The 23,022-nt window shown below is 40.8% G+C and overlaps 2 protein-coding genes across 10 annotated transcripts in view; one reads left to right on the forward strand and one right to left on the reverse strand.

Annotated features, from left to right (window-relative positions):
* Window positions 1-343: 343 nt before the first annotated feature.
* On the reverse strand, window positions 344-6,144 carry brms1la (BRMS1 like transcriptional repressor a). Of its 2 annotated transcripts, none has more exons than XM_078278386.1 (9): window positions 6,035-6,144; window positions 5,091-5,249; window positions 4,256-4,346; window positions 3,997-4,124; window positions 3,821-3,900; window positions 3,455-3,551; window positions 3,214-3,303; window positions 3,005-3,069; window positions 344-2,917 (listed from the first exon to the last, which is right to left on the reverse strand). In XM_078278386.1, exons 2-9 carry the CDS (start codon window positions 5,227-5,229, stop codon window positions 2,819-2,821), a joined length of 789 nt encoding a protein of 262 aa, XP_078134512.1. In that variant the 5' UTR covers window positions 5,230-5,249; window positions 6,035-6,144; the 3' UTR covers window positions 344-2,818. The 2 variants fall into 2 exon arrangements, with proteins under 2 accessions (XP_078134512.1, XP_078134513.1); XM_078278387.1 differs by having other exon boundaries at window positions 5,976-6,084.
* Window positions 6,145-6,243: 99 nt separating this feature from the next.
* Window positions 6,244-23,022, forward strand: part of ralgapa1 (Ral GTPase activating protein catalytic subunit alpha 1) — a 73,101-nt gene continuing 56,322 nt past the window's right edge. For 4 of the 8 annotated variants that reach the window (XR_013503691.1, XR_013503692.1, XM_078278375.1 and 1 more), the window contains exons 1-17: window positions 6,246-6,887; window positions 9,379-9,489; window positions 9,628-9,677; window positions 10,892-10,949; window positions 11,778-11,821; window positions 11,996-12,173; window positions 12,389-12,504; window positions 12,914-13,052; window positions 13,178-13,386; window positions 15,332-15,655; window positions 15,857-16,021; window positions 16,993-17,064; window positions 17,211-17,359; window positions 17,518-17,641; window positions 18,182-18,328; window positions 18,710-18,800; window positions 18,995-19,159. Coding sequence is in view for 6 of the 8 variants with exons in the window: in XM_078278375.1 (XP_078134501.1) it covers window positions 6,782-6,887; window positions 9,379-9,489; window positions 9,628-9,677; window positions 10,892-10,949; window positions 11,778-11,821; window positions 11,996-12,173; window positions 12,389-12,504; window positions 12,914-13,052; window positions 13,178-13,386; window positions 15,332-15,655; window positions 15,857-16,021; window positions 16,993-17,064; window positions 17,211-17,359; window positions 17,518-17,641; window positions 18,182-18,328; window positions 18,710-18,800; window positions 18,995-19,159 (2,248 nt within the window). In the remaining 2 variants the exon portion in view is untranslated. Of the gene's footprint in view, window positions 6,888-9,378; window positions 9,490-9,627; window positions 9,678-10,891; window positions 10,950-11,777; window positions 11,822-11,995; window positions 12,174-12,388; window positions 12,505-12,913; window positions 13,053-13,177; window positions 13,387-15,331; window positions 15,656-15,856; window positions 16,022-16,992; window positions 17,065-17,210; window positions 17,360-17,517; window positions 17,642-18,181; window positions 18,329-18,709; window positions 18,801-18,994; window positions 19,160-22,200; window positions 22,348-23,022 lie in introns of all 8 variants that reach the window. The other 4 variants (XM_078278379.1, XM_078278380.1, XM_078278381.1 and 1 more) reach the window with 3 other exon arrangements.

The following is a 23,022-nucleotide window of genomic DNA, read 5'->3' on the forward strand; positions in this document are numbered from 1 at the left end:
CCGATATACAGTCACAACAGACCTTTTTAACAGCAGACATTTTGACATGTCAAAGCAGGAAAAACCCTAATGTATGTAACTAATAATGCATGTACTGTATGTATGTAACGATAATGATGGCTCCATTCTAGTTAGGTACACCAGTTCCTGGGTCCTGGTATTTTGCATGCTGGCGTGTAAGTGGAGTGTATTAGTAAGGTTATCGCTTATTAAAAATACAGAGACTCCCTTGGTCTGGCAAGACTTTTACTGTAATGTACTGTAAACCATCCAATGTGCCTTTCTGTCAGTGTCTGCAGAGCTAAAAAAAAATAATACAGTTTACAGAGACACCACAAAGTACTTATAAAACAACTTTTTATTGTAAAACCCACCCACAGCACCAACAAGAAAGACACAAATGTACCTGACACAGTATTTACATAAACTGTCCAATTATTGATTTGAATATTTAACATCCCCGCCACCTTTATCTTCAAAAAAACTCTTTATAAAAACAATATTATGGAATGGCAGTTTGTTCATCCTCCTTTATAACCAGTGGGGTTGTATATATGAAGATTCAGTGGTGGGGTATGATTGGAAGGCCATGGTTTGGTTCCTTCCCTGTCATTAGTCATCATCACAGTAGGCTTTCAAAGATAAAAAAAAAAAAAAGAAGCATTTTCATGTTCATGAGCAATAACGCAAACGTGGATATTACTTTAAAAAGACTGAGAGAAGAGGTAGATGTTTAAGAACAGAATGTAACAGTAATATCTGTTGAATAACAACTTTAAAGGGATACCTTGGTATTTCATCTTTTCTTATATTTGTATTCCATCTGCCCCTCAGTCATTATAAAAGAATTGTTAATAATGTGGTTACAATAACTCATTGCATTATTGACACTGGTTTGCAATTGCAGAGGTAATTAAAGAAGGAAATGAATTGACTTTAGTTGATGTTCCACATGGAAATAACCAGCTATGTTAACAAAAATATAGGATTTTATGAAAGAGTTTGTTATGGAAAAAAGATTCAAAATGCCCAGGTATCCCACGAAAACTGTATATGATCTACTGAAATATCCCTTTTTTTTTTTTTTGCTATGCTCTTTTCACCACCAACACAGCTGGTGGTATGAGGAAGTACACTGGCAGTTTGAAAAGGTTAGTTAAAGCCTAAAATAGTCCAGTATAAATATAATTTGGATTATATTATATAATTTGGATTATATTTATATGGTTAAGGAAAGTGTAAGTATTATTCATTTCTGAATGTACTGATTAAGTCTGTCTTGGTCACGTATGCACACACAATCTTGAAATACCTTTTGCCTTATCTAGCATTTTAATTGCTGTTATCACTAAGTTTGTCTGAACCACAATTACTGCAACTCTTAAAAATGCAAGATGCATCACAAAACCAAAAGAACGTGACAAGAAATGGACTTCAAAAGTAGGCACTGTGGAGTGCAAAACTGTACACTCGGTCTCTACACTGTCATAGGATTACCACCTAACCACTGTATTCAAAACACCATAAGAAAAAGTAATAATTGGTCTCATACAAGACATTAAAACTGATCCACATAAAAGTACAACTATTTAAAAGATGTCATGGCACAATCAAACGGGTTCATATATAAACCAGCGTTTCCCCATATGCCATTGGAAGCTTCGTCAATAATCTCAGTGCTTACAAATACAAAGAATAAGGTGGAGTCTGGAAAACAAAACCTGACCGGTTTGTAACTTACTGGTTTGAATACTCGATTAAAAACAAACGTCAAAAAGCTCCAGTATCCCCAAATAAAAGTTCAATGCTTGATTTTTTCCTTTGAAAAGTTGAACTCTGGGCATCACATTTTTTGCTATTATTGTCCACTAAAGCTGCAGTTGGTAACTTTTATAAAAAAATAACTTTTTGTCATATTTGCTGAAACTGTTACTATATCCTGACAGTAGTTGAGACAGATACTCTGTTCCTCTGCCTCCCCCTAGTGCTCCTAAAGGCAGCTGCAAGATTCCACTGTGCCTGGAGGAAAACTCCACTCCACTCCACTCCACTCAGAGCCGAGGAGTCTCTAACGCAGTGTCACTGACTGCGCGTAAACTGCGGCCCCACTGTAAAGCTAGGCAGTGCTGATCAAATATGAATCGAGATTCTGTTGCCGCATAGCCTATTTCGCCTTAAATGTTTCCATAAACATATTTTAGTGTACTGTTGAGCTGTAACTTTGTCGTTTTACATCTAACAGACACCAGTTCACAAGCCACTGACACTGTGTTAGAGACTCCTTGGCTCTGATTGGTTGTTTTCCTAATGCCATTAGGAGCACCAGGAGGAGGCCGAGGAGCATGATTTTTTTTTCACAGATTAACGGTCTCATGTCATACTGTCAGGATATAGATAGTTTAGAGCAAAAATGAGTTACAGCAGAAGTTATTTTTTTTTTTATAAACGTTACCAACTGAAACTTTAATAGGTAAATCTCTTACCTCTCCACTGAGTAAACGGAAACAAATGAACGCGACAGCCCAATTCTGACCAAAAAGTACTGGGTACTATCGTCACTAAATTGAATGCTTCTATTCCTGTTGTCCTTTAAAAAGGGATTTAAACCTGCGAGTCCTTATTGTGTGTCCGTTGGCTTGAGAGGCAGCTTACCGACTGGTGTCACTGTTTGCAGAGGAGTGTAGTGGATTGTGGGAAGATTCAGAGAAATGTCCAGCTGTGTGTCATTTTCATGCTTGCAAAAGTGAACTGAACCATATATATTTGCATGTATTGGGTCTATTGTACGTGTGTGTATGGGTATGTGTGTGTGTGTTCCTCAGCAGTTGAGAATGGGCCTGCTTCTGTCTTGTCTGAATGGGAACACAGGGCTGTCAGAGTCCGACTTCCCTCTGTGGGGACCCAGCGTAGCAACGGCCTGGAAGACAACACACACATACCATGCTTTGTTACTTACACACACACACACACACACCTCTGAATATCAACAGACACATCTGCGCACCTTTCTGATAGCTGTCCAGTCTTCCAGGATGTCCAAGTCAGGTAGCATGTAAACAATATATGGGCGTGAGCGGAGTTAAGGACGGTGCCACAGGGAGCGGGGGTGAATTAAATTCCGAAGGACACATTTGGATTACAGCATTTGGGCTTTATAGAAGCAGTATAAACACTCATTAGCACCAGTGTGAACAGTAACAGTAAAAAGGATATCAGACACCACTGAAGGCCGTCTCCTCTTCTTATCTGGACTTAAAGCATCTCTCCTCTTCTTCCTTCCTGATAACTCATCATTCCACAACTCTGACAGAGAGACACAGATTCAAATGTTTTGCGCATGTACCGAATATAATATACAATGCTAGACACGTGTAGCGTGTTCTTCTTAACACTGTTACTAAAAATGTTTTGCACATTCATGACATTACATAACAACGTGTTCTGTGTGCGTCACCTGATGTAATATCGATGCTGTGTCTGTCTTCCTCCAGTCTTCGAATTTTCTCTTCCAGTTCACTCTGTACTGTGTCAAACAGCAGCAGCTTCTCGCTCTACACACACACACACACACACACACACACACACACACACACAACAATCAGATCTAACACACAAGCTTACATTCGAATGTGTACATACACCACCACCAATTAAATAGATCAAATAACACTCACTCACTTAAATTCTCATACAATTCTGAATTCTTAATGGCTTGCAGAGCCAAGGCAAAAATGCATCACCTCAGCAATACTTCTTTGTAAGACAGTGTGAGTGTGTGTGTGTGTGTGTGTGTGTGTGTGTGTGTGTCTGTCTGTCTGACCTCCCAGTGCTGGCATGCAGCCTGGATCTCACACTCATACTTGTTCTTCAAGGACTCCAGACACAACTCTCTGTAGATACCTGACAAAGGCAGAGGGGAACGCACCATGAGAGAGTGATTTATAAGGAGACCAGGATGTATCAGACTTCATGAGTGTGTCTGTGTGTTGGAGTTACCTGCCACCTTGGTGCGGACCTGCATGTTCTCCAACAGTACAGCCAGAGGCTCCAGATATTCTGCTGCCCGGCCAGCCTCCACCTCCGACAGCTTGCTGTTCACCTGACTGAGACGCTCACGATACAGCCTGCACACAAACCCAGGTGTAACTATGTATGGCCATAACAACTTCCTTTTAATGCCTTTCGTTCAAACATTTCCTGTTTTTGAATTCAGATTCAAAAAGAAAAACTTGACAAAAATCAACTTCAGTCTCACTGGTCTTTGAGATCTGTGAACTGTTTCTCCAGGTTGGTCATTTCATCCAGACACTCCATCCTTCTCCGCTCACAGTCCTCTTCATCCATTTCTGGAACATGATAAAGACACACTCACAAACACGTCCATATAATACGGAAAACTAACCGCTATGCCAACTCATTCATTCCCTCTGCTATAAGACTGTTAAATGAATACACATAACTACAACAAAACTGGTTCTTGCACCCCGCTGCTCTGTTCCGTCACTGGCAGTTGAATGTGAATGTGTGTGTGTGTGTGTGTGTGTGTGTGTGTGTGTGTGTGTGTGTGTGTGTGTGTGTGTGTAATGATTGGGTCATGTGTAAATGTGTATTTTACTTTTTTTTTTTTTATTTTTTTTTTTTTTTTATTTAATTTTTAACATTATACACATTGTATGCAAATGCACTTTTTAACTTTAACTCTTAATCGATGGGTTGGCTGTAAAACGGAATTGCCCCTTGGGGACTAATAAAGTTATCTGAATGTGAATCTGAATAAGCTATTATGAAGTTAATGATGGAAGAAGGAAGCTGTCTCAGGAGCTGATATGGAAGCAAAACCTGGTAGACATATTTCTGCTAGATTATGTGTCTGCCAGTCATAAAAGATTTGCAAATAGGCAGTGTCTCAAGGATGGACAACTCATTGAGTGGGGACGTACAGTCAAACCTTTGACAGCAACTACCTTTTTTTTTTTTTTTTAAATCAGAATCACACACTGAAATAATGTTTCTTTTAACGGCAACCATGAACACAATTACAATAAGAATGTTGTTGAATGCTCATTTTCTACCGTTTAAGACTTTCTCACCAGAGCTGTCTCCATCCTCGGAAACAGATGAAGTGTCAGAATCCTCCTCCTCCGAGCTGGACGCCTCTTGCTCCTGCTCCTCCACCTCCATCTCCTCTGCTGTGATCTCTTTCTTCTCCCGGTCACGGTGCACCGGCATGGCAGCAAATTAACTCCAGACTGGTAGTGTTAGATAGAGAGACAATGTCAGACTCTTTTAGGCAGTTTTAACTACATCAAATACAGCTTGTACTTTTAGCACATTACTTGATTCCATTTGTTTAGTTGTAGGCAAATTAAATGACTTGGCCGTTCAAACTAATTACAAATGATTTGCTGAACACAATAATTTAGTTTCTCTACCAGGACATGATTATAGAATTTATGAAAAATCATCTTAGGGTTGTAGGGTGACTGCAGTGTCAGCAAACATATAGCAAAACCCATCATTCAACTTGAAATGTTTCTACATTTCTGTTTTTTTTTTTTTCATCCATTTGATTACCCCCATTGTTGTTTAACCAAATGCAGGTAGTGATTTGTCTGTTTTTTCATGGTGGATCAATTTGGAAAATTATTTTTGAAATGTAGCAAATATTGTTACGTCAATGATTATCACTGAAAACACGAATGGACCCCTATGTATGGCTTTATTAAATTGCTTGATATAGTTATTAAATGTTACTTACCCAAAGCAATTTGAATTTACTAGATTATCTATACGTTTGCCTTTTTAATCATCAAAACTATAAAAGACAAATAAACAATAACAAACGAGCACACATCAAGTTAGCATTACTTAGCATGTTAGCAAGCCAGTATATAGAGTTATATGGCAAGCAAGATTAGCACGATTTGTTACAAAATTATATTAACAAGGAAGCTTAAAACTAAATCATAACTCACAAGATGGGGATGCGCAAGACGTTTGCGAGAATGTTTAGAGAAAAGCAATATACACTTACAATTATAATTGTTTCCCTCGGTTACTATATCACTCGTGTGTCCCAGCTAAGCTAAAAACAAATCTCAGTACGGCGCCCTTATTTGTGTAGGGAGCTGTAGTTTTCTGTATCGCCAATGTTCACACTACTAAAGGGCTAACAACCAGCCGTAAACTACTTTACCCGTCAGCACTGTAGCTTGAGGTGGAGAGTTCGAGCAGAACTGTCGAAACGCGTTTAAAACTTTAACGCCAGTAAAATTGGAAACGCTGTTTGTGTCAGAAATATATTGCAGTTTTGTAACATTGGTATATGATGTAGTTCAAACTAGATAACGAAAGTTTGCTTATTGTTGAACTAAGGTATGTTGACGTTGGATTTCTCTGGTATCTATTATCTTGTTTCCTTCCTCCCTCCTCCGCCATTATGTTTTCTAAGTGGAGTTAAGAGAGCGGAGCTAGCTAATCAGCTAGTTTAGCCTTCAGGCTGCGGACTGTTTTGGAAGGGAGGTGCGATGGATGGATGCTTTGCCCCGCAACGTTTAAATTTGTTTAAACAGAATGCGCCGACAAAATTTACCCATTGATATACTCCGCGCAATTGCGGATAGCTGCTAATTCGCAACGTTAATACATGATACAGGAGCACATTTTTTCTTTATAGTTAGAAGATTAACGCTAGCTGAGGCTGTTTAAGTGGCTAACGTTACACAGCTAGCAGCTCCTCCTTGCTGTCTACCATCGCATTCTTGTGTCTTCTGCCCCAGGAATGTTCTCCAAAAAGCCTCATGGGGACGTTAAAAAATCAACACAGAAAGTGTTGGACCCAAAGAAGGACGTGTTGACGAGGCTAAAACATCTCAGAATAGTCATAGGTAAGTTAAAAATTATTATTAGGCAGCTAACAGGTTAGCTTAACGTTATACGTGCCAGTCTGTGGATACAGGGAATGCCACTCCAAACTCGCCTCGAAAATCACGAATTTCAAAGTTGACTTGCATGTAAACAAAGACGCAGCCTTTTATAACAAACTTTAAGACCATTTCAGATTGTTTTAGTATCATCACAATTTAGTACCATCAATTCGGCACCTCACAGTTAGTCCATTGCAAAGCATTTTGATCAGTTGTTTTATTTTTTCCACATCTCTCTCAGAATGACTATGATGGGCAGTAGACTTGATGAGCTTTGTGTATATAGGCTAAAAGTAAAATACTTTTGAAAGAAAATGAGGCTAGATGTATCCGCTGTCAACAGAATGTATCGAGGTGTGCTTGACACTGTGTAAGTGGCAGTTCCATTACATTGTCACAGGTATTGAATGGAGTCTGTCTTAAGGGTAGCTTTATAGAGGAGAATCGGATATAACGTTAATGTGTTTATTACCTTGTGATAACGTGTGTATGAAGCTGTCTGCATACAATTTAGGTGATGATATACGCTGTTAGTAAGTCAGGCTGTTGTGATTGCCCCAAGGGTGTGCCGGATAAATACCTTGTGTATGAGAAATAATGACGGTTTTTAAACGTGTGAAGATGTGTTACACACACAATACCATACCAGTTGCAGTGTTTTGAATGTGTTGGAGGATGTTAGGGTAATGGGTATGAATAAGTGATGAATTTGTGATTTGTGCGTGTGTATCTTTTATTGGCATAGACTTGGCTCTCACTCATGTACACACCCACAACGCACAAACACTGACCGGAGAGAGAAACAACCTCTACTGTTTCCTCTCTATGTCCAGTACAGTAGCCATACTTCCTGTTTCTATTGTAAGTGTGTGTGTGTGTGAGTGAGAGAGAGACACACAGAGAAAGAAAGGGGTGTGCCCCTCTCCGTGCTCTATGGGGAATACAAGACCTTGATAACAATCACAGTGTCGCACAAACACACGCAGTCACATTTTTTGCGAAGGAATACTTAGACAGCTGAACAATAGCTAACCACACAGTTTTAACAATCAACATGGTGCCAGACCACCACTTTAAGAAAATACATAAGGGGACTGTTATTTGCAGCACTGATAAGAGCTGGAGCAATGCCACTAACTTTAGAGAGCAAGCAAATTTACAGTAGCTCTCGTCATTGTGGACTCAAACATCTGAGGTTGAAACCAAAATAGCATTCAGTGCCACTACCCAGTATTGCAATGTCAATGCATGTGAAGAGTGACTAAATAATTTAATATGGGTTTTTGTAGAAAAAGAGCTTCTGTACATCACCTTACGACATTGCATGTGCAATCAGGTAGTGAGAAATGTGGTGTTAAAAATGTCCGTGCCCTGAGGAAAAGAAAAGAAAACCACTCAGCTAGGCCACTAAGACCTTACAAGGGCAACCACTACGGCATAGAACACAGACGGCCTCAGTGTGTGAGTGTGTATAGCACAGTTCAGACGTCATGTAAACAAACCCAGAGACTATCACCAGAAGCTCTTCTGAGAGCATGTCCTCCTACATGCTTGTGTATCTTCTTTCACTTTTGACCCTGAACTACAGTGGTGGTATTCTCCGTATGAGTGTGTGTTTTTATCTCTGTGTCTCCTTCCTAAACGACAGCCAGTGTTATTGAGGCAGATATTCAGTCCAGAACACATAAAGGTAAACTTCCCATCCTTTAGAGCAAAGAATTTAGAGAGTCTGTTTTACATGACATACTGTAAGTGTATTTAGAGAACCTAGATGCTGCGGTTGAGGTTCCATTGCTCAAATATATTTCCTGTTATGAAAAGTTAGAAAGGTGGGGTCTTCACCACACTCTTATAGATGTGTTTAGACTTCTAACTCTACAACATTTAGACTAAATATGGATAGAGAAGAGCATTTAACTGGTTCAATTGTTTATTTCAAAATCCCATTACTTTGATATTTATTGTGAAGTTTTCTCTTGATTTCGACTATTGAAATCAAAAGCAGGATCGGTGATTCCCCCAGTAGTTTTTTCTCTCTCCACCCCACCCTAATTGTGCAAGTCCGAAGAAAAAAACAACAGACACTGCACACATTTTGCCTTCATAGTGAGTGAGTTATGTAAAAAGCTCCTACCGGACTCCGTGGTGCATTCCGTCGCACCTCGTTAAACTAATGGTGCATTCAATTGCACCTCTTAACTACGTGAAACTCAAACTGTAAAGTACCCTATCTGCCATCCAGTGGCTCTTATTGTGACATTGAGGTCCCTGTTGGAATTCTTTTTTCATAATTTGAATCAGGGATTTGGAGAATCGTGATACCCACTAGTCATCATGTGTTTTCAGCACTGAGAAAGTTTACATTTCTGAAAGATTCAAGGACAGTTTATGGACTGTTTTGGGTTAACGTGTGTGTGTGTGTGTTTTAATTATTTTCCCTCTCTTTTTCTAGAAAATGCAGAGCCTTTAGAGCTGAAACAGTTCTTCGACCTGAACTACTCCCATATCTACTATGTCTTCTTTGAGAACTTTGTCATCATTGAGGTCAGCCTCAAGCAAAAAGGTGTGTTTTATTCACTGTCAACCAAACAGTTAAGATGAGCTCTGATTGTTCAGCTTTTACAGGATAGAAATAACGCAATGCTTCATTGCCTTTTAGTCATATTGTGTGTTTTTTTTTGTTTTTTTTTCACGCTTTCAGGTCACAAGTCTCAGAGGGAGGAGCTGGACTCAATTCTCTTCATCTTTGAGGTAATAAAATATTGCAAATTTCCAGTTAACATGGAAATCTAGAGAAAAGCTTGATGCAACATGACTTCAGAATGGAGCTCTGACATTATGTGAAACTAAACCGTAAACTGTTTGTGATTCCATGAACTCTAACTTTCTGTAGGTGGTCTTATTCAGTACCACAGCACCAGCTGGCATGAACCTCAGACTAATGGCGTTTTTTCACTACATGGTACCTGCTCGACTTGACTCGGCCGCGGTGCCCCGTCCCCCTTTTTCCATTGCAGATTTAGTACCACCTCATGCGTGAGGCGAGCGTGGCTGGTCGTCATAGCGACGCCGCAGGAAACTGCTGCGACCTAACGCGACACACTCGGGACGTCGAATGTGCGTTGTTTTTGATTCTCGGCATGTGGCTGTTGCCACAGCCAGAAGTCAAATTTTGTTTCGAAAAGGAGGTGGAGGCAGCAAAAAAAAAAAAAAAAAACACCGCTGGCTAAAATGTTTAAAAATGGCGGGTTTGTTCCGGACACCCCGGTCTGATGATGCAGTGATTAGTGACGATTCTCTCCGACCAATCAGTAGTCTGCAGGTTTTCACGTCACCTTTTGGTATCGCCTCAGCTCGCTTGGAACCTCGACGGAGGAGATACTAAAAAAAAAAAGTACCTGTTGGCAGGTACCAGGTACTTTTTATCATAATGGAAAACCAAAAAAGGCGAGTAGAGTCCAGCTGAGTCGAGCAGGTACCATGTAGTGGAAAAAGGCCATAAGACCACTGGCATTTAGCAACACTGAAATGGGTGGGGTGCTTAGAGTAGCCAGGATAAGATAGCAGAGTCAGTATGTGTGTATTCAGGCCACGGCTGGGTAAAGCACAAGTCCACTGAGTACTTGGACAAAAGATTGTGCTTAAAATAGGTTTTCCCTATGTGTTATTAGTTAGAATAAGGATGGACAATAAACTGAGTTTATAGAAATTTTGGTTGATCTACTTATAAATGTCATACTGACTTAAATGTATTAATATAGCAGTTTTTTTTACATCATTAAATTATCGGAATTCCGTGAACCAACGAACCAGTGAAATCTTAATCATTGTTATCAAGATAAATGTGACAGTAGCAAATATATAAACCCTCTCATAATGCATAACATAAAAAAATCTCATGGCAAAAGTGATCCTCAATGTCTGAATCTTTTTTTTTTTTTATTTATTTTTTTTTTTTTATTCAGAAAATTCTCCAGCTTTTGCCAGAGAGAATCCAGAGCCGATGGCAGTTCCACAGCATTGGTAACTTACACAAAACCACACTCAACCCGTTTTCTTGAACAACATTACAGTTGACCTTATACATGTGTGCAGCAGATCAGATTGTCCCAGCAAACTATGTGTTGAATCAAGTTTAACTATTTTTGGACAGCGTGGCCACTCATAATAGATTATTTTGTGTGATGTCAGAGACCAACCAGCACCAAAACTTTGCAAAGAGAACAATGCACGACAGAGCTGCAAAGATGAATTAATTAGTTGTCAATTATTAAAGTAATCACCAAATGTTTTGATCGGTTTGAGTCATTTTATATGAAAAAAAAAGTAAATGTTCTCTAATTCCAGCTTCTTTAATGTGAATATTTTCTAGTTTCTTCACTCCTCTGTGACAGTAAACTGAATATCTTTAAATGTGGACAAAACCAAACATTTGAGGACGTCACCTTGGGCTTTGGGAAACGCTGATCGACATTTTTCACAATTTTCTGACATTTTATAGACCAAACAGCTAATTGATTAATCGAGAAAATAATCGCCAGATTAATCAGCTTGGTCGCAGCCCTAATGCCCGGCATGGTGCAGGGCAGCTGTTGTCCTCTCATCCTGAATGTTACATTTGTGCTAGGGTTATCAAACGTTTAGCTTCATTGACACCCTAAGGGATCAGTAGGGCATCTATATGTTTGTTTCCCTTAAAATGTCTTTACTGAAGTTTGGCAACCATTTTTTATTTTTACCAATTCAAAAGTATGTAAAATCAGCTTTTAATATTATTGGAGCTGGCTAACCTTATGTTATATTCACTGTGCAGTGTAATGAAATGACTAGGCTAATGTGTTTTTCTCTCAGGGCTGATCCTCAAAAAGCTGTTGCACACTGGGAATTCTCTGAAGGTACCGCTCTGACCCATTGTGGACTCTTGTTACCTGTCTGTCATAGCCCCTAGATCCTAATCCTCCCCAAGAGGACGTGTACAGCCTCCTTTTAAATTTAAGGGTCTTAATAAAAGTAAATAAAAGTGTACTAATTTGGATTCTCTCCATATCTCGTCTTCATCTACATTGTAGATCCGTCGTGAGGGTGTGCGCTTGTTCTTGCTATGGATGCAGGCATTACAGAGTAATGCGGAGCGTGAGCAGCTCTGTATGTTTGCCTGTTTGATTCCTGGCTTCCCAGCTCCACTCTGCCATGGGACCCCACGCACCCTGGACACTCTGATCAACCCACCGCTGAGTTTAACAGAGAGTTAGTAGAGGAAACACTGACACGCACACAGTGGGGCTAGACTGATACATGGGCTCAACATTCGGCTATCATTTAAAAAAAAAAATGCCACCAGCCATTCAATGCACTGACAAAATATAAAATCTTGGAAAAGAGTCTGAACCCCATACATATTTTGCAGTATTCATTGTAATATAAACATTGAATGACCCTGCTCCCCCCCCCCCCCCCTACAGCTCAGGTTACCCCAGAAGAGATCACGCCATTGGTTCCTCCCCAGTCAGGTGACAAGAACCAGGAAGACCTTACTGCTTACTTCTTAGAAGCGCTACTCAAATACATGGTAAACCAGGTATTATCATCATTCCTTACTAACACTATTTAATTACACTTTTTTTCAATGTCTTGATGCCTCACTAATGACACTAATGCATAAACATACATATGGGAGAAACCAGATATTAGGGTCTGTTATTTACTGACAGTTATCATGAATAGAAACTTGATGGTAGAATCCCTTACTGGTATCACTAACTCCTCCAAATACAAATGTCCTCCCTTATTGACACATCCAGACTTTTTTCTTGTATTTCCTCTTCTTGCTGCTATCACACACATTCAGTCATACACACACTGATAACATTCTGCCCTAAAACAATGGTGCTCTTCTCCGCTTGACCCTGTTTTGTGTGTGTGTAATGCTCTGTCTATAACACAAGTGTGTGTGTGTGCACGTGTGTGTTTTTGTGTGTGTCCACCAGGCCAAGTCTCTTGAGTGGCGTTGTAAAGAGAACCATGAACGTGGCTTCAGCTTCCTCTTTGGTCACTTCAGGAAGTTTTACCTTCCTCACATCTTTCCCAACTTCGCCATGGAAACCAGCCTCTACAACCCAATACTGGGTCAGTTCCTTTAGCTTTTAAATAGCTTCTGGGTACTGTAAACCTAGCAGTTGATTGGAACACAGTAATGGTGTATTATTGTAACCCAAGACCACATAAATAAAGATTTTCCTCTTTCTCTGTAGACGTGCCTCCGATGCGTCCTAAGCCCTACTACAGCGTGGTGCGCAGGGAACAAGACGGTGGAGAAACAGTGTACTGCACCAAGGAGAGCTTCCTTCAAGCCCGAGTCATCTTCATCCGCTGGCTGGTTTCCTTCTGGCTCGAGCCACGGCCCAACACACACACAAACATCCCAGGAACAGAGGGAGAGAACGTCCCCAAGAACATACAGGTTAACACATACATATTTTGCCTATAGACAGGGTGTGCCAAGTATGGTTCAAGTAACTGGAATGTTCCTTGTAATTAATTATGTTGACATCACCAATGTGGTAATATGTAGGGCTGTAACTACCGATCATGTTCATTATAGATTGACCTGCAGATTTTCTTGATTCATCAAGTAATTATTTTTTCTATAAAATGTCAGAAAATAGTCCAAAAGTGATGTCTTGTTTTGGTCAGTCAACAGTCCAATACCTAAAATATTTAGTTTTTTAAAGTGTATACGACAAAGGGAAACGGGAAATAAACATCAGAGAATTTTGATATTTTTCCTTAAACAACAATGACCTAAGATTAATAGATATTCTGAATATTTACAGATCAATCTTGTGTTGTTGGACTAATCGCTGGAGCTCTAGTAATAGAAAGGTGGGGTCTTCACCACACTCTGATAGATGTGTTTAGACTTCTAACTCTACAACATTTAGACTAAATATGGATAGAGAAGAGCATTTAACTGGTTCAATTGTTTATTTCAAAATCCCATTACTTTGATATTTATTGTGAAGTTTTCTCTTGATTTCGACTATTGAAATCAAAAGCAGGATCGGTGATTCCCCCAGTAGTTTTTTCTCTCTCCACCCCACCCTAATTGTGCAAGTCCGAAGAAAAAAACAACAGACACTGCACACATTTTGCCTTCATAGTGAGTGAGTTATGTAAAAAGCTCCTACCGGACTCCGTGGTGCATTCCGTCGCACCTCGTTAAACTAATGGTGCATTCAATTGCACCTCTTAACTACGTGAAACACAAACTGTAAAGTACCCTATCTGCCATCCAGTGGCTCTTATTGTGACATTGAGGTCCCTGTTGGAATTCTTTTTTCATAATTTGAATCAGGGATTTGGAGAATCGTGATACCCACTAGTCATCATGTGTTTTCAGCACTGAGAAAGTTTACATTTCTGAAAGATTCAAGGACAGTTTATGGACCGTTTTGGGTTAACTGTGTGTGGGTGTGGGTGTGGGTGTGGGTGTGGGTGTGGATGGGTGGGGTTTTGTGTGTGTGTGTGGGTGTGGAACTGAGCAGCAGAGAGCCAACAGGATTAAAACAGCAGCAGCTTTCAGCGACTGAAAAATCGTTTGAGCGTACATTGATGTTACATACAGGTTGGCAGGACGGTCTGAAATGTTTTGCATGGTTTTTCACTGTACGTTTTGTCAATGCGCCACTTGTTCGAAAAGTAGGCTACCTTCTCTTTTTCTTTACTTCGCCCTCAACAGTTTGTACATTCATCCCTAATGCTGACTCCACGGCGGGCCTCTTAACACCGGGGATATGTTGCCACATGTTTTTAACCGATAATTTTCGTTTCGTCTGTACCTCAGCTCAGCTACATGGTGTCACGGACTAGCGCTGAAAACTACTTGACAAAAAGTCTGGAGTTGACAGAAATATGCATGGTCAAAGCCGGCTGTGAACGGTTTTGTTTCCTATAACTTCTTCACAATAAAAGGCCTCCGTTATTTTGGTATTTGAATCATTTTATTATGAAGCAGCAAAATCCGGAAATGTTGGGCATTCATTAGCAGTAACGTAACGCGACTCCTATAAGCATTGTGCATTGTTTCTTAGCAACAGCATTCTTTGACAAAAGCTGTCCAATCCGTTACAAGGAATGTTTTACAATCCACCCGCCACTGTGGCTGGTATATAAGGCAAAGTCACCCGCCACTTTGAAGAAGTACCCGCCATTGGCTGGTGGCGGGTGCTAATTTCCCACTCTGGATGTGATGTTAGCCAAAAAGTATATTAAACACTATGAAAATGTTCCATAACTCCAGAATAGCGCATAACAGGAATGGATGACAAAATGTTACTCTCCACAAATATTTAAATGGGACATTATTTTCTCTCATCTCATTGTATAAACCAAATCTTCACCTCCAGCGGGCAGCAGCCGGACTGGCAGCTCGCTCTGCAGGCAGCTCCGATGACAGCGGTGGAGGTGGGATTCGGTCCGACAGCCACCTTGAAGGTAGCGGGTGCTCCTCTGGATCAGGCGGAGGTGGCATTGGGCTATCTGGGGGTCCAGGGTCTGGGGGTGAGCCAGAACAAAGCCACTCCAACACATCCACGCTGACAGAGAGGGAGCCCAGCTCCTCCTCACTCTGCTCCATGGATGAAGAGCAGCTAACAGACATGGAGGTGGTGAGGAGAGTACTGACCAGCTCCAGAACCAACGTCAACTTCATCACCGAGATCTTTAGACAGGTGAAAGACGAAAGGTCCAGTGTGTCAAATCTTTGATGTGTGGTTGTGTCTACAGCTGGAGTGGATTTTACGTGGTGTTTTTCTAAAATGACATTGTATGTGCATTATCATTATTAGTCCCAACGGTTTTTTCGGTAATACAGTATGTTCTTGTACAAGTCACATGATCTTTTACAGCGATCTTTCTTTATCTATCTATAGGCATTTCTCCTTCCAATGTGTGAAGCTGCAGCGATGCGTAAAGTGGTCCGTGTTTACCAGGAGTGGATCGCCATGGAGGACAGGCCAGTGTTTATGAAGGAGCCAGAGGAGGGGCCCTATCCCACAACCAGCAGCCTGGATTCAGGCTCTCAGATCGGAGATGAGGTGAGGAGTTACCTGACGGTTCGTTTAAAGGCACAATTTCTGAAAATGGACTGTGTGCATTTGTCTGTGGATTGCGTAAGGCTGGGTCTAAAAATCTTGTATCCCGATATAATGTAGGTTATTTCATATTCCGATAACACCGCATATCCTGTATATAGCATGTTTTCTGGTAATTCAATAAATAAATAGACTATATGAAGTTACCAAATAGTAAAACCTATTTCCGGATACTCCTGTGTGAACTAAGTACTTGACAAATGAAAAGTACTGAGTATTTGCCATTCTATTAAAGGTGCTCTAAGCGATGTTGGGTGACGGTACTTCTTGTTGACGTTCGAAGTATTTTCAAACAAAACTAAGCTAGCTCGCCCCTCTCTCCTCCTCATCCCGTCCCCTCTCCCTCCCTTCCGTGCTTCCGCGCACTAACCCCCCACCCCCAAATCCTTCTTGTCTTGTTATTGGCTGGAACGCTGGAACACTGTTTATGTTTCTTGGCGCAGTTTGTTTTTGTTGCCGTTTGTGGAGCCTGGGTTGTCTACAGAGACCGCGTTCTTTTTACAGTGTGTTCAGGGGACAGGCAGCTAGCAGATAGTGAGGAGATGTTTACTGTATGTGACAAAAAATGTTGTAGCCTAAAAAACGCGAGACATCGCTTAGAGCACCTTTTAAGAACTAAGTGCAAAAAGAACAAAACATGCAAGGATCACAACGTAAAGCGTAGTCCTTTGAATCCGTTGAGCGTTTTGATACTTTCACAGCATTTATATAGCGCCTCCACCTGCTTTATAATCAAAACAGACATGGAAATCTCAATTTTTACAATATTATATTACCTTTTTATTGGGTAAGGCAGCCGACTTCAAGATGGGCTTCATATTATTTCAAGAGAAGAGAATGTGTCCATTTGCCTGTATATGCTAAGGTAATGTTACTTCAACTTTAATTGTGAGGTTTTTTTCTTTCCCCCTCAGGGAATAAACAAGGCGGTTGACAGTGAATTGCTGGAGTACAGCGTTCATGCTGGAGTTCAGACGACACTACAGGTATGGTCCTGGCTGTCGGTCCATTTCATGCAAACACACAAAAGTCTAATTGTTGCAGTGTTTTTTTTGTTGTTTTTTTTTGGCTGTTCTTTCTTCACCTTGTAAAATTGCCCATTTTACATTCCAACCGCTTGTCTCCGTCCCAGGTATTTATCACCCACTCCTCCAACGTTTTCCTATTGGAGCCAGCCAACGACATCAAGATCCTTTTGGAGGAGCATGTCGACATGTGCAAGCGTGTCCTGAACATCTACCGCAGTCTTGTTATGCATGAGACCATGGACCAGAAAACATGGTAAAAACAATTGGGTGCAAAGACGCCAGATACACAATAAGTCACATGTTACTGTGGACTGGGAGACACTGAATGGCCATCTAAATACATTTTAGTGGAATCATTAAAGGCTCCGTCACATCTGCCTGCTTTTTAATTTTTTATGTTTTTGTTTGTAGGGAGCAGGTCTTGCTGGTTCTGCTGAGGGTGACAGAGTCTGTGATGAAAAGACCTCCATCCATCATGCCCCCGGGCAAAAAGAACAACACACTATCAGGCAGACTGGCTGGACCTATCTTTCAGGTACATTAATATCATTATATCAAACTGGCCAGATATGTTTTCCTACTTACCAAACATTATCTGGAGACAGAGTTGTCTCCCTGGTACATAAAAAAGGAATGAATAAATAGAAACATTGTTACAGTCATCAACCCAGCTTCTAGGAGACAGACTGGCTTGTGGTTTTCTAAATACTTAACATGTAATTGGCTACAAAGATTGATAAAACAAAGATGTTCTTTGTCTATTATCAGTCAAAATGATGTAAAAAGCACTAATAAAATAGTTTATTTGAATTATATGATGTTGGTCTTGCATTCTCAAGTATCCAGCTGCTATCTTTTCTATTTAAAATACAGTAATATTAGTAAACGCAATAAAAAGAAGTCCTGCTTGAACAATGGTGTGATATTATTTTCTGAAAGTTATTTTCTGAACCCCTTAATGAAGTTTAATTGTGATGACCCAGCTGACTAGTATTTAGTTTCAATGAATAGAGAGCAGGAATACGACCTTTTCTAATATAGCTGTTTGTCATTTCATTCCCCTCTTTCTGTACAGACGCTGATAGTAGCCTGGATTAAGGGGAATTTAAATGTCTACATCAGCAGAGAACTGTGGGACGACCTCCTCTCCGTCCTCTCCTCTCTTACCTGCTGGGATGAACTGGTCACTGAGTGGTCACTCACCATGGAGACCCTCACCAAGGTACTGGAAGTAATTTTAATGATGTATCCTCCAAGCATTATACTTCATTCAGTGTTTTAACATAATATAATTTCATTGGATTTCAGCATGTCATTTTTAACTGAGAAACAAACATTTTGTTATTAATGAACTTTATAGCGAGTCACCTGAGTATGACATCGCAGGTCAAAAATGGTCGTTAGAGAAGTAGAGAACTATAATGAAGGAAGCAGAAGTTTAATTCCTGTTTCCATGTCCACTTATTGTCGATTAATGAATTAATGAAAAATCTGCTTTTTGACTTAAGCACTAATTTAAGTCAGCTATGTTGCTGCCGTCTTAATCAGTATGGTATAGTAAACATGAAAGTCTTAAAGCAGTGTGTATGTCTTTGTGTCTCAGGTGTTGGCCAGGAACCTGTACAGTGTTGATCTGAATGAGCTGCCTCTGGACAAACTCAGTGAGCAAAAACAGAAGAAACATAAAGGAAAAGGTTGGTCTGACACGAGAGACTCTTTTAGCCCTCGTATAAAAACATGCCAACCTACCAACAACATCTGTACACTCAACCTTTTCTTTATTAATAATATCAGTGCATAGTTACAGATAGAGGTAACATATCTCCTGATATAAGTACCATTACATGTGCATTGAGAAATGATGTCCCACTCCATCCATCTACACCAGGTATAGGTTCGGAGGGCCAGCGGCAGATTGTGGATCGTTCCTTCTCTAAAGGCTGGAGCAGAGACCAACCAGGCCAGGCAGCAGCCATGAGGCAGCGAAGTGCCACCACTGCTGGCTCCCCAGGCATCGAAAAGGCTAGGAGTATTGTTCGCCAGAAGACTGTTGGTCAGTATCCCTCGTCTTACGCGACTGTCCTCCTCAAGTTCTATGTTTAAAGGCCATACAACTTTGCGTTTAGTCATCTTGATAGCACAAACTCCAAGGCACTGTTCTGTGAATTTGTTTTAAACTGGCTGGCATGTATGTGCATGTGTGTGTATGTGAGTGTTGAAGAGGAACACTATTGGAAAAAAACATGTGCCCGGTCTTTCCTCTGCGTACTTAAAGTGGCTATATGTAACTTTCAGTTTGTGTTGATTTCAGCTGCCCCTTTGGACAAAAGCGGTAGTGTTTTTACCACACTTGCTGTCGTAAAGGTCTTGGAGTTAGCGTTACGGGGAGGTCATATCGTCGCGATGAATGTTTTGCTCAGACAGATAATAATTCATTTACAATAAGAGAATACATTACAGATGCATCGTTGCATTTCAAGTGTTGCATACGGTAACTTAGCCTACTTTGGATGTATCGTGAGCTAAACCGGGTATCAACGTTGTCACTGTGTCACGAGCCAAAGCATTAAGAGATTGTTGTAGCAACCAACGTAATAATAACTTAGATTAATATAGCGCATTACATGAAACCCACGGACGCTTTACACAAGTACAGGGGGACAAGGGAAAAGAAAAGAGTAGGCCAACACAAACACGGACAGTTATTTTATGAATGAAATAGACATATTACATACCCGAGGGCCAATTCGGGGTCTGCTTTGAATCCTTTACAATCCTGTAATTGTCTCCATCTGTTGAAAGACCGATTTGAGCCTGACACTTTCCCTTTTAGCTTTTAGTTGTTCTTCGTTTAATTTCCGTCTTTTCTGTGATGGCCCTGCCCCGTATCAGTAATAACTTACAGCAGATAACATCTCAAATAAAATGAAAATACAGGCCTTTATATATTAGGCCTCTACAAAGAAATCTTGTGCTACCTTTACCTGGCTGGATACAATAACACAGGCTTTTCCGGTGTTATGCCGAAATCTGTAACCCGTCAGAAGGTGTGCTCTGTAGCACCGTCTACCTGCCGTAAATCATTTTGTAACTTCGTAGGAAACATCAGACCCGGGCAAAGGCATTAATAGAAACTATATAAAAATCGCGTTCTTTTCACTGTTAGTCTCGTTTGCTGTTACAGGTCATTTATGATCATCAGATGGAAAAAGTTACATATAGTCACTTTAAGACCACTTCTCCTTCTCTAAGTCACTTTTATTTGACTTGACATCTCCACCTCTTTTCCAGGCTATGCTTACTGTTATTCCTTCTCCTCAGTAGAGTCTTGTTTATGCAAAGCATTTATCTGGTTGTGTGAAAGAAATGGTCATAACACCAAAGTGAAATACCAGTACTAGCTTAGAGCAAGATGATGACTCATGCACATGCATATCTTAAATTGCTTTAAAAGCATGTATCAACAAGGATCTTTCCCAATGCACACAACTAACAGCCTGGCTATCACCAGACCAAGCTCAATCTTTTAAGATTGAACATTAGTCTGGGGAGTCTGCTCTGTATTTTCTACTGCACAAGAGGCGTGATCAACGGACATAGTTCAAATGACTCTGTACGCAATTGGATAGTCCTTCATCCAATCAGACCAACGATCCAGGTGACGTCGCAGCGACAGCGGCATCAACAGGTTGCTGCCCTTCGGTGGCCGCCATGTTGAATGTAAACCAAAAAGCTGCCTGGTCGCTTCTCTATCGTCATCGTGTCAAACCCGCCAATCGCGCGCCAGGTGGATAAGCCAGTTTGTGATTGGTCCCCGCAAAATTGTAACGAAACAGGATAGAAAAATGTACAGGTTTCCAGCCTGAGCTGCAGGGCGAAATCAAATCGCCGGCAGATCGGGCTGGGTTTACCCAGTCTACACAACTAAATTAATTTTAATTAAAAAAAATTCTGCCACTTTGCCTTTTTATGAATCACAGTATAGGCGTGAGCTGTATCACACAATTACGGTATACCAGGGTATTTAGAAATCCTGAAGGTATGATTTTCAATAGTGTCAAAAATACAGGCTCTTTCTATTAAACTGATACGGAGATGCTGTATTGAGGAAGGGTTTCCGCCAGTGTATTGCAAGCCAGGTGGGCAACCGGGCCTAAGTTGACTACCAGTCGGGTCTATTAGGGAACTCATTTTGTTTCAATAAATTAGGTTTTGCTCCAATTATCAGTGATGATACGTGCATAACCCGAAAATAAATGCTAAAATATTTGGACTCTAAGAAGCAACCACATACAAGAATATGGTAATTGCAGGGTAACTGTAGGAACCACAAAAGTCTAAATATGTCCAAGTAGTTTATTAAACATTAATAAAAAAGACCCTTTGCTCAGATTGGCAGCTTCTCTGGGCCTGTAAACTGCATTTTATGTGGTTTAGCACCATTTGTACAAGTTTTAAAACCTCTCAATGTGCTTTTTTTTCTGTGAGAAATGAGTCCACACATGCTAACCAACATTCTTACAGGTCTGCAGTTGTTTTGTCGCATTTCTTCAGTTGCATATTCAACTGTGAATGTATTTAAAAAGTCATAGACTTGGTCAAACTTACAGATAACCTCATGTGTTGTGACTGCAAGTAAAACGTGGATCTGACGAGCATTAACAAATGTAGTGCTCCTGTGTATCGTGGTCTCAAGAAGAGATTTGACCTGTAGAGTGCCAAGCTGCCGCAAGTGTCGTACTGTCTCACTGTCTTTCCTCCAGAGCTAACCCTGTCTCACTACTCCTTCACCTTCCCCGTCTCTTTCCCTCTTCGTCCACCCTTTAACCTTCCTCTTCTCTACGCTGTCCTGTCATCTGTCTCTTCCCTATAAATAATTTGTCTTTTGACATGTCATTGTTTTCATTCCTTTCACTTTTCCATCCTCGCCCATATATCCACCTTTCTCCCACTCACCTCTTCACCATCACTTCAACAATACCCTCTTTTCCCCTCTTGCTTCCTTCTTTCATTGCCTTTTCCTTTCTTCTCTGTCTCACACTCTTCCCCCCCCTTATTCTGTCTCTTTTCTATCTGTTCTTCTAACCTCTTCAGCCCTGCGTAGCTGCTCTACGGGGGACTCTCTGCTGTCCTCAGCCTTTATCCGCAGTGCTAAGAGTGCTCCTGCTCTGGCTCCGCCTCTTCCTGTCCTCCTCCACCACCACCACCCTTTACTACCCCCCCTTGCCGACCAGCTGGCAGGTACACACTCTTTGCACTGCCTGCCTGCCTGCCTGTCTTTCTGGAAACTTTACTTGTCTCTACATCTGTCAGAAACTGAAACGTTATGCCTGTCCTCTCGTCTCTATCATTTTTCTGACTGCCTATGTGTCATTACTGAAGCAACAGTTTGCATGTGATACAGCCTTTCCCTTTTTGACCTGGAACTGGGATAATCAGTTTTTAGAAATGCTTGAACATCAAAGATGCATCATTCTCCTGAAGCTGTGCAATAATCTGATCGGCATTGCTTTAAGATTGAATGTAACAAATGGATAAACAAAGTTGAGTTATTTTTTGGACACTGGCTCGTTGTCTTAAAGGTGCTGTAGTTGGATTGTGAAGATCCAGGCTTTAGCCAAAGAATTTGAACATCAACAACTTCTCAGTCCCTCCCCCCCTTTCTGCTAAAGCCCAAAACTGTCTCATAAGCCCCTCCCCCCCACAAGGGAGAATGAATGCGTGTGCATGAGCAGTGATTGACACGCAGTTAGACACCCCCCCCGGCCCTGATTGGTGCATCTGAACAGGGAGCATTGGATTTTTGCAAATCGCACTACAGGCTGTAGGTGGTGCCAGAGGAGCCAGATTCTTTTTTTAATTACCTGCTTCATGTAGTTCTACTGGAACATAGGGGCAGTTTCAGCAAATATGACA

This window comes from Sander vitreus, chromosome 20, assembly GCF_031162955.1.
Source record: "Sander vitreus isolate 19-12246 chromosome 20, sanVit1, whole genome shotgun sequence".
NCBI lineage: Eukaryota > Metazoa > Chordata > Actinopteri > Perciformes > Percidae > Sander > Sander vitreus.

Bases quoted from the DNA above. Each gene is read 5' to 3' on its own strand.
- brms1la (XM_078278386.1), bottom strand. From the start codon at position 5,229: ATGCCGGTGCACCGTGACCGGGAGAAGAAAGAGATCACAGCAGAGGAG. The intron at 3,304-3,454 runs GTGACGCACACA...TCTCTCTGTCAG, and splicing joins CAGCATCGATATTACATCAG to AGTTGTGGAATGATGAGTTA. The intron at 3,070-3,213 runs ATATCCTTTTTA...AACTCCGCTCAC, and splicing joins ACGGCCTTCAGTGGTGTCTG to GCCCATATATTGTTTACATG.